This window comes from Melopsittacus undulatus, chromosome 3, assembly GCF_012275295.1.
Source record: "Melopsittacus undulatus isolate bMelUnd1 chromosome 3, bMelUnd1.mat.Z, whole genome shotgun sequence".
In the NCBI taxonomy this organism is placed as follows: Eukaryota; Metazoa; Chordata; class Aves; order Psittaciformes; family Psittaculidae; genus Melopsittacus; species Melopsittacus undulatus.
In genome coordinates this window covers 5,883,381-5,899,825 of record NC_047529.1, presented here as the reverse complement: position 1 = coordinate 5,899,825, position 16,445 = coordinate 5,883,381, and the positions used below count along the sequence as shown (strand labels likewise).

The 16,445-nt window shown below is 39.3% G+C and overlaps 1 protein-coding gene across 2 annotated transcripts in view; it reads right to left on the bottom strand.

Annotated features, from left to right (window-relative positions):
- The window catches only part of PLCB4 (phospholipase C beta 4), a 91,534-nt gene that overhangs the window by 16,537 nt on the left and 58,552 nt on the right, over positions 1-16,445 (bottom strand). For both annotated transcript variants that reach the window (XM_034060876.1, XM_034060877.1), the window contains exons 27-31: positions 16,006-16,156; positions 13,115-13,164; positions 12,940-13,005; positions 6,998-7,113; positions 2,449-2,524 (exon numbers count right to left, since the gene is read on the bottom strand). In XM_034060876.1, the coding sequence (XP_033916767.1) occupies positions 2,449-2,524; positions 6,998-7,113; positions 12,940-13,005; positions 13,115-13,164; positions 16,006-16,156 (459 nt within the window). The remainder of the gene's footprint in view (positions 1-2,448; positions 2,525-6,997; positions 7,114-12,939; positions 13,006-13,114; positions 13,165-16,005; positions 16,157-16,445) is intronic.

The window sequence follows — 16,445 nt, the reverse complement described above, 5'->3', positions numbered from 1 at the left end:
CCAATTTATTAGCGTCATAGTTAAAATGACTATTTCATTTGCTGTGTTCTTGTCCTACTTTTCACTATATTAAGATAGGTTTGCTTAATGGTTATTTTTCTTATCCTGTTGGATAGCTAACTTCTCTCTTTCCTGTTCTACAGGCTGTGTTTGCAATCCTATCCTTTCATGTGTTCCATCCCTGGGCCTAAGAGACTAATTAAAATCTTCATAAGGAACTTTCTTTTGCGCACCACATATGCAAGATGTTTGTTTAGTCACTAAGTTCAAGCAGGAATCATCTTTGAAGTTATCTTTCCTCTTTTTTCCTTTCATCCTCTGCCTGCTTGATATTGGGACCTACTTTTCTAAATGCAGGGGAGGAATTTGCATCTGCCAGGTTAACTGTGTGTGTGAAGTACGCACAGGGACATTCAGATCTCATTTAAGTATTTTATGCCAGACCTGGGCTGGATGTTTCCTCCTGACAGGAAGACGTTCGCAGATGAAAAGGTCTCTGGTGCTAAAGGTGTACGTGCACATTGTGACAGAGCTGCACTGGAGGACATGAGCTGTAATTAAAGCTGAATTATGGTACAATCTGATATCAAAATTAGTGGCCCAAATGCTGAGAAATGCTGAGTAACTGTTAATTAATGAAACTCCCACTCTATCAGTGTAATGCATTCAGCATCTCAGAATTCAATCTAATTTAATTGTGCCTACCTTCATCTAAGATGGAAGTTAATTTCCCTATGGTCTTGAGCACTGTTTTCCAACCTGTTGCTTGCAAATCTGAATGATCTCCAGGAATGATTCAAGGGCCCACACATGGCAACTGAAACTAAAGGAGTCTGAGAATACTAAAATCAGTACAACATCTGGACAGTTTTGATAGACCCACAGTGAGTGAAGCATTGAAAATCACTGACCAGGAGGAAACCACAGAGGTAGATGACTTGCAGAGGAGTTCTCTGGGCATTATCCAGCATACAAAGGCTTGGCATTTCAAAGGTGCTTACATCTAAGTCTCCTTTGAAAATGTCATCTTAAAACCTGACATGGGAGTGGACAAAAATCAATCTTTTTTCCAGGTATGGATTAAATTGAAGGGAACCAGTTTTAAAGCAGGATTTTAAAAGGGTCAGAGCTCAGAAACTGCATATATTTGCTGAAAGGGAAAATGTAAGTAACATTTATTGGATTTGGAAGATTAATGAACACCTGGATGTCCCTTGCGTACAGATCACACCTCCTCAGCTCTAGACTGTGAATTACATAGGTGAGAAGCAGAAATCACAGCAAAGAGTTTTTCTACACAATATAACTGCAAATGAGTTTTGAGCTTATGTCTGGATGATCGGGAGCTAGTGCTCCTCAGAGTTTACTTCACTAAGAAATGAATGAATTATCTGCTGAAGTTGTCAACAAATTTGCTTTTATTTAAAGAGGAAATGGTTCTGGATTTCTCATAGGGGAAGAGGATAGGGAGATGAGAGAGTGCATGAGGGTTTTTAACTGTATCTGTGGCTGAGACAACAGCAACAAGGAAAAACACCTAGTTTAGAAAAGCAAGATCTCCTCCACATGAAATAATAAAACCAAAGAAATAAATTCAGTGAAGAAAAGGTGAAAACTTCTTCTGATCTCAAAGATGTGGCTGACTTTGTTTGGACTTTCTACACTTGTTTCTTTTCACAGGTTTCAGCTTTTAGAGCACCTCTCCTGTACTCTTCTCCCTCCAGATCATTTTGTACATGGATGTGCTTTCTGGTTTACCTGCCGCACTCTAAGTCTGGGTATCTTTCAGAAACTTGAAAGCATGTCAACAGGTCATAGATAAAACTTCCAAGGGAAATGAGAACTCAGTGAATACAGTAGTGATACGGAAGTACAGAGGAAACAGCTGTAAGCAACTGTGAATCACGGCTCATGAACAGCTTTTTCAGATGAACTGAGGTTGAGTCTCAGAGCACTTTTATTCTCCAGCACCTTGAAGAAAACAATGCAGTAAGCAATGGAGAAAAAACACACCCAGAAATAAGAAGACACTTGGTTCGAGAGCAACTTGGACTCCTCCTTTGCTATGAGACAGTCTAGCAAGTGTGGTCCATGGTGACAATGGTGGAAAATGAAGAAGAAACCTCTTTATGTATGTATTTTGGGAAAGCATTTAGCATCCAAATTCCATACAGCACATCTTTGTTAAGCCAGAACTGATACAAACAACCAGTTTCACTTCATGCTATGAATGACACTTCTTCAAAATTTCAAAAGGGCAGGAAATAGATGTTGCTTTTTGAACATTTTAAAGGAACATTTTTAGGCACTCGATTACTGCCATTCTTGTCAAACGTGTTATTATTCCTGAAAATCATTCATGTGCTTCCAAGAAAATTAACCACCACTTGGGTCTCAAAATACTTCTCTTTCAGACATTACATGAGTTCAACTTCGCTGTTTGCTTACCTTAGATTTGTGATCTGATGTGAGCGTCTGAATCTTAATTTCCGTTTCTTTCTTCAATTCAAGACAATTATTGCCTCTAAAAGAAGGAAAATTGCAAATGTGTGCCACAAGTTAAACATCTTCCCATTCACTCAGCTCTTACTAATTAAAACGTTAATCAGTGGAAGTACTGCAGCGCATTGGAATGAAATTATTTCTTCTGGCAATTTATTCACAACTTACAAAATATGGTTGGATTAATGATCGTTCAATTCAAACACCACACGATTAATTTGAGATGGGCCCAGCAATTATTCTGTTGCTGAGGATATGTCAAGCATCTCCATTTATGGTACTTGGTTCCTTTTCCAGGCTTAAAATACCTTGCCAAGACAAACCAGTTTTTGCCTGAAAACTTACAGGCATATTAATGGCCTCACCATAATTTCATCCTCTGTTTTAAAAGTAAACTTTGCTACTCCTTTTCACTTTGAGGCAGAGAGAAAGTCATTCAAATAACTACCTCACAGGGCAACTTGGGCATACTAAATGTGAACACCTACTGAAAGTGTCAGTGCCTGTCTGTAAGGAAACAGAGTGAATGGGCTGCAAAGAAGGGGCCTCATTATCTTTGCAGACCACATTACCCCATGTGGATGAATGCAAGCTGTTAGATTCCTCTTATGACTTGGAAAGCAACAAATCTTGGATAGCTCTCACTCCTGCAATAAGCTGAATACAGCACGGCCTTTGAGTATGGGTAAAATGAATGGAGTTGAATGCAAGTTGCAAAGTTGTTTAATGCAGGAGGAGCGCATGATTCTAAGGGACTGGTAAAATGCCTGCAAAGGGCCCATGCTGAAGCTCCCCTGACATGCCTGTGGATTAGGAGACGGATGACTTCTACCTCTCACCCACAGAATTTCCTTCACTAAGCCCAACTATATGGGTGGGATGGATGTACAGAAAAACTATTGCACTGCAGCCACAACAAGAGTTTCAACTACTGTCTCACCACAGTCAGTAATCTTTCGAAGGCTGACAAGCTCCATCTTTACCAATGTTCTTGTTCCCTTTTTTGCAGTGAATGGCTTTTACAACAGAATACAGATTCACACATTGGAAGTCTCCGTTTTTTGTCTGGAATAATATAATATGTTGAGAGGAGCCTGTTCTAAAAACACTGTAATATTTATGTGTCAGATCATCCACTGATGTAAACTGGTGTAACCCCACCAAGTGGATAGAGCCATGTTCATTTTATCATCTGAAGTTGACCCTAATAAGAATGGTTACTGCTCAGCTGCAGTAACATTAATCCATATTTGCTTAGAAAAGGAGATTTATGAAACTCTTACATTGAAATCCCATTTTAATATCAAAGTACTGCTAAACTTATGGAAATCAGCAGAAAAACTTATCATCAAACAGTACCCGGAAAGCCCTTACTGAAAATAGTGGTGTGATGTTGCCTTGTGTTCCCAAGGGCCACCAGAAGGACTAGTCACTTATTTTCTAGTCATAGCAAGGAAATTTTTGTAGGGATTTCTAACACATATTTGGCACTTTGGAAGTAATGTAAAGGCACACAAAAAGGTTCTGACCACTGTTACCTCTGCCTGAAAATACCCCAAACAGCTGGAAAAAGTCTTTGATTACACATGGGGGTTGTTGCTGTCAGAGTCTGGCTCTGACATATATGAACATATAATTCACATATGATTTGTCATACACTATGAAAGAGGCTGCTTCTTAAAGTGAATCACACATTTTATCCCAAACGAGTCTGTTTGGGTCAATCACTGGACTTTTCGAACCCAGATGTCAAACCTAACTGATTCCATCTTTGGAAATGCAGCTTTCATTGTACCTCAAGGCACCTTCCAGTCAGGCTGGACATAACAAGAGTTGTCCCCAGCTGTAGGCCATGGTTAAACTATTGAGTCACAGTTGGGAACAACCAACCCAATGTCCCATGTCTATGCTCACACACACACATACACTTGAATTCCTGGACAGTCCTGATAAATCAGAAGGATCTTCATGTGCCCTCAACTCCATTACAGAGTGGGAACAGGAGCATACGTATCTCCATAAGCATCTCTGAGATTTGTAAGCATTTGAAGCATACAACAGAAACAGCACAGGGAGCAAAGTCCTGTCCATCTGTCAGTGAATTAGCACATGATTAAAAGATTCTACTCTGCTGAACAATATGCAGTTGACATTTGTCACACCATGTGGCAGAACTGGACCACAAAAAAGCAGCACAACAAAATGAGAAGAGAAAGTCTTGTATACACCTACCCAAAAGCCTTTGTTTTTTGGGAAATATCTGACAATTTCAATATGAATGTCTTTAAAACACATTTTACATGTTCTGGTGCAATTTCTATTGCTTGTAAAAGTTCCACAATGATAGTAAAGGATATGGAGCATGTCCTGTACCTGCTGAACCCTGGATTCATCAGATACTTACACCTGAACTCTGGATTCATCAGATCAGTTCAGTAAAATAAAGTCTCAGTCAGTGTGTTCACTTTTAAGCATGTCCTTAAATCTAGTGCATAGTTGGGGTGAAGTGCACACATAAGAACCTTCCTGAATGAGCTCTCAGGGCTGCATGCACAATGACCCTGAAGGAAGCCCTTAAAATACTCTGATACAGAATTAACAAGTGTTTTCACAGAAGGTCTGTGCTGATACTGGATTGGATTTGGCTGCTAAACAGTTATTCTTGTAACACTGAAGAGCTGTCAGATGACTGAGAGCTCTGAAGTCTATGGAATCATAGTGAGGAACAGTGTTTGGTTGTGGATTGGATCTGCTCCTGGAGTAGTCATTTTCAATGCTATTTTTACATCTTTTTGAGCTTTCAATGATAATTTAAACTATCATAAAGACTTTAGCACCCATGAGAGAAGTGTTATAAAATGAGGAAAACTCACTGCAAGTAGCCAGTGAAGTGATCTCAAACCGGGAATCAATTTATCACCTACTTTTATACTGTCCCATTTGGGGTTACTCTGGAAAGCATTGCTACCCAGGGCTTTCCACTACTTATTGCACAGAGCAGCCATCACCACCTTTAACTTTCTGACACATCTTCATTTGCTGTTTTGCTAGATGGGCAGAGGCACTGGCATCTTCTCAAGGCAACAGGAATACTGATTCCTGGTTCTTCTGATAGGAGATTCTTAAATACCAGAGCACAGGGAAGCCTTTCTCCCTCCATGATAATTATGGTGCAATGTCCAGGGTGTAGTTCGCTGTCACTGTAGTAAATACTGTGACTGTAATTATAAATCCAGCTGTATCAATAACCTTCTGCTGTGTTACATTCAATAGAAATTGAATCAAAGACATATTAAATTAATTAGTCCTGTAGTTGTTCCCTCTCTGTTTGGAAAAGTAGTAATTTTCTGGAAGGAACTACTTGGATTAGAAGGATTTAGGGGCTTTACAGCTCTTTCTTGGACAACCCCCCCACCCCAACAACCCAACATGAGCTTTTTAAGTTTCTAAGCTTTTAGTAATGTAGTGAGGAGAATTCTCCTTACTTTACTTCTGACAGTTCTATTTCTGTTGTGTTCCAGGTTTATAACACGCACACACCACTGCTGTTCCACAGAGTTTATAAAACAAGAAGTATTTGTGGGAGAATCCAGTGCCAAAGAGGCATCTGTGTTTAGTATTCAGTGAGTGAGTTGGCTGCTAGTTGTTGTTGCCAGATGACAACAATATGAAATTAAGGCTAACTATTAGCATATCTTGATATAGAACGGACAAAAGTAACTCCTGCTTTAGGTCACAGAATTATGGTATAAACTGTTGTCTCAATGAGATGCCAGTCATGGGGTAAAAGGTGGAGAGGAGAAACTGCTGCCAGATGACACTATAGCAGCAAGGCAACAGCAGGTCCTGCTATGTAATTCCAAATGGGATTTCAAGAGGGACATTTTATTAAAGTCACCAGTATCTTCCAGGAAGTCTTCTGGGACAATAAAGAGATTAGCACAGATTGTCCCAGGCCATCAGCTACTGCAAACCAAAACAGCTTCACTCAAGTCAAAGGAGTAATACTGGTTTATCCCAGCTTGAGGATCTGAAGAGTTTTTATTTGTTAAAAGGAAGCTTCAACCTGACAGCACAGCAAAAGTCTATTATTCTAAACCACTCAGGATCTGGAAACCAGGTTTTCCCCCAGAATCAAATCACTGCTACTTACTGGTCATTAGAGCTACTGAGGACCTCAGTCTGCTCTCACTGAACACAGCAGTGACATTCCCTGAGGAATGCAGTGAGATCAGATCAGACAAGAGAAATAAAAACGTGAGGCAACTCCTCTTCTACTTTTAAAACTTTGATATTAGAAGACTAGGGAAAGGCAAGGTGAGTACAACATTTATGGCCCATTGCTAGAACCTTCAAGCAGCTCATACTCAATTCAGATGTAGGATGCTGGTTCAAGCTGCAATTCATCTGAATGACCTTTTTATGCATGTTTTATTTCAAAGCATAGTATCTATTTTAAATCTAAAAAACCAAAAAGATGAAAATAATATCTTACCCCTTCTTCTTGATTGCCTTCTCTAACATTTTCTCGTATGATACCTTTTCTTTATCATACTGTGCCACTATTTTGTCAATTTGGGTGCAGTGCAACTTCTGCATAGCGCTGTGCTCCTGGAAAACAGTAGGACCTTGCAATTAGGTGACTGGATTTTTAAGGTTTAGTTTTCTTACAGCGTAAAAAATATCAGTGTACGAACAGATAACTTTGACAATGGAATTTAATCTGGTTTAGCCATCTGGTATTAAAGATTCCAGATATTCCACCATAAGTGCTAAAACATTTCTTCTTTGTTTGAAAAATGAAAATCTGTAGTGGACTCTATGGTAAAACTTAAACCAAAAGAATGATGGGAAAAAAATTCATCTTTGTGAACAAATGTTCATTTAAGTGCAATGTAAAAAATCAGATTTACAAGCTCAGATTATATCAAAGTTTCTGAATGCAGAGAATAAAACTCAACACAGTCCCCCCCTTCCTCTGCGTATCTCGTACTCAATATAGTGCTAGCCCTTTGGGTGATGCAAATCAAATAGATCTAAGTCCAAACATTAGATAAAATTCAAATAATTATCAGGCTTTCTGAGGATCTGGCCTGCAGATGACAGCAGCAATCTTACTGAGAAACTGCACCTTGTTGCACAGTCCCTCCTTCTGCAAGTGACAGTAAACCCTGCAATATGACTTTCAACTACACATGCAGCCAATAACCATTGCTCTCTTTTCTCCTGCTCCCCAGTCGATAGAGCACAAGCTGGGATACGGAACATCTGTGGAGTATCACACACCAAGGCTAACCTGCTGCCTCTATTATAGATATATGACTTACATCAGTGAAGTTACCTATTAAAGGGGAAGAAAAAGATCTTCCTACAATGAAAAGATGAATCACTAATACATGCTACACACCTGGGTCTAGCATACTGACAGTTCCTTTCCCATTACAAGACTGTACCAGAAACAACACACTTCACTTAGTAGTTACATGTTGACTTCATTATTGAAGTTGATTTCATATTCTGCTTTATCAGAACAGCTACTCATGATGATGGAAATATTTAACTACCACAGAGAGCATTAAATATTGAATTTACATTACAATAGGACATTGTTTGTTAGTTTTACTAATATCCAATTGCTCCACATTTTATCTAATCATGACAAAATCCTTGCATTAATTAATAGGGTCTCTTCCAGGACTTTGTTTTATAGCTCATTTTGCATTTATTCTACCCACACTATTCTACTGCTCTTTGTTATTATTTTCTATACACCTGTGGTTTGCATTATCACTGTTGTTTTCTCTAGAAATATTAATTAAAGACTTTTACATCCCCTTTTACCATAACATTAATACAAACGTTGTGATGCTTTTAAAAATCTAGTCCAGGGCTGTACCTGAGCACTCCAACATCTGCCAAGCCCTCCCCTGGGGAACGTGTACAGCTGCCAAATGTATTTAGAGTGGGGAACTGATTTTTCTGTTCTACAGAGGATTAAAGGGAAACAAATAGACTCCATCAACAATAAACATGCCAGCTCCACCAAGGAGTATTTACACTGATTAACCAGGTAGGAAAAAATGGGGACAGTGAAAAGAATGATGTAAGCTTGACAGCACCAGCCAGCCACAGGTGAAGTGACTAAGAGCATCTCCCGCACTACCCACTCTCCCTTAGATGAGCAGAACAATACAATGCTTGCTATAAAAGACTAAGTACAAACAATGCAAAGCATGAGACATCTGCCCACTCATGTAACACTCCTCCACATCTGGGAGGGCACATCACACAGAGTTAGAATCCCTGCTTTTCCCTCAGGACAACCATGATTTAAGCCTTCTCTCTCTATCACAAACTCACTGTAATCTTTTGCAGATTCCCTTCTACTGCTGCTTACAGCTCATGCACAACTCTATCTTGTATCTGAAATAGATATATTGTGAACCATATCCCCCTCATTTCCTTCCCTGGTCCTCCTGCCTATTCATTTCATGGAACATGTATTTCTCTGTCCACAGTATAAACAGACCTGGAAGAGAAAGATGGACTATTAGCAACCTCCACATGAAAGGCACAAAGAGTACTTAGAAGTCAACTCCCTGCCAGAGGTCCCTTGAGTTCTATGACCTTCAACCCTTGGAATACCATTTAAAATAGGTTAGCTAATGTGAGTTTGATTTTCTCTCTGTGCTCAAAGGAAAACACAGAGAGATGCTGCACCCAAACTTCTATCAAGATCCTAAGAAATATTGTTTTGTAGCATCTTATAACACCCTCAGTATATTTTGGTTTCAGAGTCCTTGTCCCTTAAACGATGGCAGTACTACAGATGATGTAAAAGAATATTATAGAGGATCTAAGAGAGCACAATCCATACATGGGCCAACAGTACTTTAAACTGACACAACATGACCATGATGACATCTGTCACACAGACAGAATCCCAGCGGCCTTTCTGGTACCAGCTTTTCAGAACCCACTGATTCTGATGGCACCTCTATAACTTCAGGCAGTAAGATAATGACGACAGCTGTTGCTTTCCACATAGTGATTTTTCCAAATCCCTGTTGTGAATGTGAGGATTCTTGGGGAAGCTCACTGATTTCTTGACGTGAACACTTACTTGTGCTTGATTTCACTGTCCCAGGCTATAGGACCAGCTTTGCTCACTGTCCAACGGATGACAAAGAATTTGCCTTAGGAGTTAATGACAAAGATTTACATATAATCATAGAATCCTTGCGACATACAAGATAATGTATTTCTCATGGTATCATCAAAGAAATATGTGTTAGCTTCCCACCCTTCTGCTTTTTTCCCTCCTTTTAAAGAATTATGTCCCACATTTTCTACATATCTGACAAACCTTCACTGTCTTCTCACAGTGACCTATCTTATTCCAGATTCAGTATGCCTCTTAGCTGAAACTACTTCACAATGCAAGCAAATGGGCTGAGATTTGGATGATGTTCTTTGCTCATAAGAGCAATCACCTGTTCTTCTGCAAACCCATCAGCAGCACAACGCTACCTCAGTTGTAGTTATCCAGATGTACCTTTCCAGTCTAAACCAGCCTGGACAATATTCACTCTCCTACCTTCAACTTGGGCTTTGAGCAACCTGATCTAGTTGAAGATGTCCCTAAGGGATTGGACTGGATGACCTTTAAAGGTCCCTTCCACCCAAAGGGCTAAGAACAGTGACCTTTTTCCCAGCCTAATGATCTCTGCCCTAATGAGATTAGGTGTTTTATTTTCCCTACACAAAAGTGAAGGAAGGAACAGTGATGATTGTACCTCCACCTGCCCAAGCATCCTTCTCTTAAAAGTATGGATTAATAACAAATCCATCATAAAGTGAAGTCATAGTGTGTGAGGTGTCTCTGTGTGGGTGTATACTGGGTATTACAGCTGTAAGGAGCTATGTCATGCAGGAAAAACAAATTAATGCAAATACATAGAGGGATGTCAGGAGAATGTTATTGTGGCTGCTGGAGTTCAAAAGGCTGAAACACTGAACAGAGTAAACAGAAAGAAAGCATCAAATAAATACACAGAGTGTTGCATTCTCATTAGTGGCACCAACTAAGAAATATGATATTTGTAACAGTTCTATACCTTGACCATACAGAGGCTGATGTGTTTTCATACACAGCACCCAACCCCTGCCAGCCAGCATTGCAGTGGAGCTGCTAACACTTCTCTACACTGAGTGGACGCTGTTAGGAAAATGGACCCTTACTGCTGTTGTCTTCCTTAGCTAGCTCTGCCCAGGGCTACCAGATTAGCTCCTACACTGCTTACATTAGAGCTCCTTCCTCTCAACCTGCTCCCCCTGCCACACTCACATGCTCTTTTCCCAAGTAACAAGCAATAGGACAAAAAGTAACAGGCCCAAGCTGCGCTGTCAGACTAACATCCAGTTAGACCAGATATGAAGAAAGATTTCTTCACCAAGAGGGGGCTCAGGCATTGGAACAGGCTGCCCAGGGCAGTGGTGGAATCATCATCCATGGAGGTGTTCACAAACCATACAGATGAGGCCCTTAGTGACATGGGTTAGTGGTGGCCTTGGCAATGCTAGGATAAAGGTTGGTCTTGGTGATCTTAAAGGTCTTTTCCAACCTATTTGATTCTATGATTCATTTTCCGTGACACATTTTCAAAGGCCAACTTAGATGGAAAAGTGTTGGACTTTTCTTTCCTCAAACAACATGAACAATTCCCTTCTGTTCGCTTATTCCTACAGATCTCTTGAGTGTCTGTGGTTAAATGAGAGCCAACCTATTTCTGAAACTTTTAAGTTCAGCCTGATCAATACATAGGCTTCCTGAAGCTGATCATGGGTAACTAAATGCCATGCTCTCCAGCTCCATCCCAGCTGATAAAATGCATTAAACCCGCTGATGAGTACACTAAGCACTTCCCTAAGGTCATCTGTGAGCTAATAAGACCAAGCTTCTGCTCAGACTCTCCAAACTCAAGAAGTGGCCCTTTACCAAGGCATGCTCTAGACAGGCACTTTCTTGTTAGGACAGGCTTGCGCTCTGTACTTCAGACCAGCAGGACACAGGCTGGCTCTGATCTCAAATAGCTGTGCTTGAGTTAATGCTGAAAGCTCTTCTGAGTGCACAGCACTTTCAGATTGTGGCTAGCAATTTTTTCCTCAGATTAGAGGAAGCAAGTGCAATCCTGAACAGATGGATCGATTATTTTAACAGTAGCAAGTGCAGTCTTGGGTAAGATATCCTTATACTACTGTGGGTATATCAGGGACAGGGACCACTGAGCATGGCTGTCTTCTATGTAACCATGGTACCGTTTTCATTTGCAAAGAGCTGCTATAACAAATTGCTGGATGTTGTCCAGCAATGAGTAAGAAAGTAGTGTTTATAAATATGAAGCCCCCTAGAAGATGAACCCTGTGAAGGTCTAGAAACTGTCCATGACCAGAATTGTGATGATAGATACATTTTCTTGAGCATGGGCTCTGCACACAACACTAAAATGGAAAAATCACTCATTTTCTTTCTGCATAGGGTCAGTAAGGAGTCTGAAAAGTAACAATTTTTTAATCTTATATTTAATACAAGGAGCCCCCAAAGATGCCAATTATTTTAAGTAATTTCTTCATACTCCATTGTACAGAGTCCCACACTCAGCCATGAAAATAAACACAAAGACTGATACTAAATATGCCCAAGCAACTATATTACATCAGCTCTGCAATGAAATCTGCAATCAAAAGAGAGCAAGGGAATAACTGCCCCAAAAATTCAGAATGGATTTGTATGTATCACCAAAATTTATAACTTCAAATCCTTTCTTCACCTGTTATGCCTCTTTTTGTAACTGGAGTAATGCTTTTCTAATTATAAAGGGCAGGAGAAAATTGGCTTTGATTTTTCTAATATAAAGTATATTTATGATAGTGTTGTATGAATTCGGGACATCACTGCCAACAGCACCAAGCTGACTCTCAAGTGGTTAGCACAGATCTAATGTGAGGAGGAAAAGGGCATTTCATTTCTCAGTTACACATTCCAGTTCTCTTCAGCAGTTTTGCAGTTTCTCCAGTGCCTGTCTTCAATGCAGCACCATCTTACATCATTACTGCCTTCTCTTCCAAGCTGCCTGTCAATATGTCATGCAAGAGGGAGCTAGATAAAATCATTACCTGAGAAAGGTGAGCTCTGGATGCTTTTATGGGTCAAACAAATGTGCACTGAAACTTAGGGAGACATATAAAGGGTTGCTAAAAGGAAAAATTGCTCACTGGAGCATTTAAAACACATATGACTTTCTTGGTAGCCCATCCTAAGGAACCCAATTCCTTAGTTTTTTCTCTTCCAATTTAATTAGGAGCTGTCTGTGCCAGTGAGCACTGAAACTGCTGTCAATTAGAGTGTGCTGCTCAGAGAGCTTGTAATGACCATACCTTTGCATGCTTCTTCTTTAAGGCATTCAGCTCTTTCTGCTGTTTCTTTAAATGCTTTATATAAGCCTACAAAAAGAGAAGTTGGATCAATTTTTTTGTGCTCATATTGACTTTAATCAGATAAAAACCTGGCTGCTTAAATAATGAGGAACACAGCTCATATATCCATATTTACCTTCATTTGCTTTAAATCTTCTATCTTCACTTGAGGAATAAGGTCTATACCTAGGAAGATAAGTTCATACATATTAGTATATCTTATATTTTTGAGTTTTACCCTAGAAACCTACATTTAAGTTAATAAGTAATGTCTTTATAGTTAAGATACAGTTAATTGCATTTTCAAATGCACTACTTAATCAATTGCCTTGTGAAAAAGAAATGAATCAATGAGTGTATTTTAACCTTTTACAGTTCTGGGCTGAAGCGTCAAAACACTGCAACCTAAGAACTGCAATAGCTCCTTTCCTGAAAGCACAGCAAACCTTTCATGTACATTGAAATTGAATCATGCACACTTCAGAGTTGTTGTCCATAGTTGGAGCTTGCTCTGGCACCAGTCATTTCAGACCAAAAGCTTCATGGGTAAGGTTCTACATGACTGCATAAGGGGTTAACTGAGGTTAGGTATCCTCCTCAACTTAAAAGACAAAAATTGGCAGAGTGAAGATTTACACACAGACTGTATGTTAATGGAGGTAAAATTTGCATTTTGGTTAATACCAGGCTATGAGAAAAGGCACAACAGTACATCCCAAGACTGAAAGAGAGTTAAAAATGAAGGAGAAACACAAAATCATAAGTGAAAATACTAATAAGAATTCAATATAACAAGCAAATCTATCATACAAGACTAAATACTATTTAGGTGAATGAAAATACATTTTGATCACCTTAACTGCAATGCAAACAAAACCCAATCACATTTTATGTTCATGCCTCAACAAATGCTTTGTGACATATTATGTTTTTTTAAACTACTATGCAAATCTATGTGTAATGATGAATGAAAATGTTAATACAATGCTGGAAGAGTTGTAATATGTAGGCTTTTTTCTGAGGTTTTGCACAAAAATATTCCCCTGCACGTAAATATACTGCAAACATATTTAGGTAACTGCTTATAATCTCTTCATCAGGGATTGTAGTGACTGGACATGAGATAATGGGTTTAAACGGAAACAAAAGAAGTTCAGGTTAGATATAAGGAAAAAGTTCTTTACTGTAAGGGTGGTGAGGCACTGGAATGGGTTGCCCAGGGAGGTTGTGAATGCTCCATCCCTAGCAGTGTTCAAGGCCAGGTTGGCCAGAGCCTTGGGTGACATGGTTTAGTGTGAGGTGTCCCTGCCTATAGCAGGGGGATTGGAACTGGATGATTTTAAGGTTCTTCCCAACCCAAACCATTCTGTGACTCTATGATTCTACGGTAATACTGCCCTCAGGCTATAAGATTTCCCCTAACTTGAAAAGGACTTTCAGCCTTTTAAGGTGAATTTAACTGGAAAAGATTCAGATGCTGTAAAAGAAATATGGAAGGGGAATAGGCAAGGAAACACAGATTTATTTTCTTAGAAACATAAGATGCTGCTCAATTACATGGTATTAACACTGGTCTAGTAAACGAGACTGGAACAGACTGAGGCACAGAGAGAGGGTGAAGTTTCCAAAACTACAAATCACTTAACTATTACCAAAAGTCACAGACGTTCTGTTCACTTGAAAGCCTTCCCCAGACATCTTATCTTGCTGGATATGTCATTTCTAATAAGCAAGGTGAGTTACACATTGTAACAAGGGTAGAATTAATCAGATACTAAAAGATCATAGATATAAGCAGTGCAAAATAGGAATGGTTACATGGGATATAGAAATGAACATCTCTATTTTAACATGAGAATATGGATGAAAATGGTTGTGGACAAGAATGCCTAAGTACTGAAATCTCCGTTTAAGACCAAGGTTGCACTATGTATGCTGTGGTCTGAACAGACTTCCTCAGCATTTTATTTTAAATGTAGACTCATTTACTTTGTTCACCAAGTCTAATTCCATGGCAACAAGAAATTACCTGCCAACCCTGGCAAATTTCATGCTTAATTAATGCACAATAGAGCTAAAACTTGTGCAACTCTTGGTGATGGTACAGGAAACATGAAAACACCTCACTGCATCAAATAATCTGGGTTTTACACTAGGGAAGGGCTTTGAAAGAGTTCAGGTGCCAGAGATGACCTGGTTTGTTGTCAAAAGTGACTCCAGACAAAAGGCATCTCGTTTCTCATGAGATCCCTTCATATCTGTGTATTCAGCCATGTCTGCTTAAGTTTAAGAACAACAGCAGTCAGTGCTCCTTTTTGCTCCTAGCAATACCTCTGGGCCAAGGAGGATGAAAGAGAGTGAACCAGATTCTAACTCTTGTGGCCCATTAATATTTATTGTGTTTCAGCTGTAGAAGTTTGTTTTCCCACTTAATCTTCATTACCTGTGATGTCCCAATTGACTCTATAAGATGATTTTGTAGAGTAAATGGTGGATAGTGAGGAAAAATACTTATTCACTCGTAAATGAGCATATTTAATATGGATAGTTTGTACAATAAACATGCCATTTCCATAACCACTATTCAGAGTAAAACTACACACTGAAAACACTTCTAATTGTTGGGAAATCCCTACAGAATCCAGTGAATTCTAAATACCTTTAATTACTTAAATCTGCAACTCTGCCAAGGGATTTGTGGAGGGATAAAAAAACAACAGAAGAGCTTCTGTGGAGTATACCAGAAAATAGTCATTCCTGCTGGCATTCTCCCAGTTAGTAAACTACTCCCTGAATGCAGGTTATGACTATTGGAGGTGGGTATACATCTGCACCAAGAGATCACTTAGTAAAATAAAGCTTTACTGGCTATATACAGCCTTTTTTTCACACTCGATGGCAAAAGAAATCACCTTCCAAAGGGTAAGAAGGAACAGAACTGCAAAACTAAAATGGAGTATTGAGAACTTCTCTGTGACTTTCTGAATCACTTCAGGACTGAGGGAGCAGCCTGTGATTTTCACCTACCTTTCTTAGCATCGGTCCCAGACCCAAAGCCTGCAGTGGTACTTGGTCGAAGTTCAGAGCTACTCTGAGGTGTTACGTTGGCTTTGGCATTATTGGCTTTTCCTTTCCTATCGTTCTTTGAGGTGTCATTTGGTACATCAGCTATATCACTCTGAAAGAAACATTCACATCATAAGAAGTTAATTGATTTTTTACCTGTAGTATTAAAGCTGAGATATAGTAAATTCCTGCACTTGCTTACTTTAAACATAGTTAAGAAAACTTCAATACACTATCAAACAACACTATACTCAGTGTTTGTAACCTATTTTAAATGCTACCTACTAAAATATGACTTTCTCATTTCTTAAAATACCTGCCTCTAAGGGATGTATTAATATGATCCCTGAAAAGTCAGTTAGTGAATGGTATTTCAGTACACGTAAACTAAAATTAGCCAG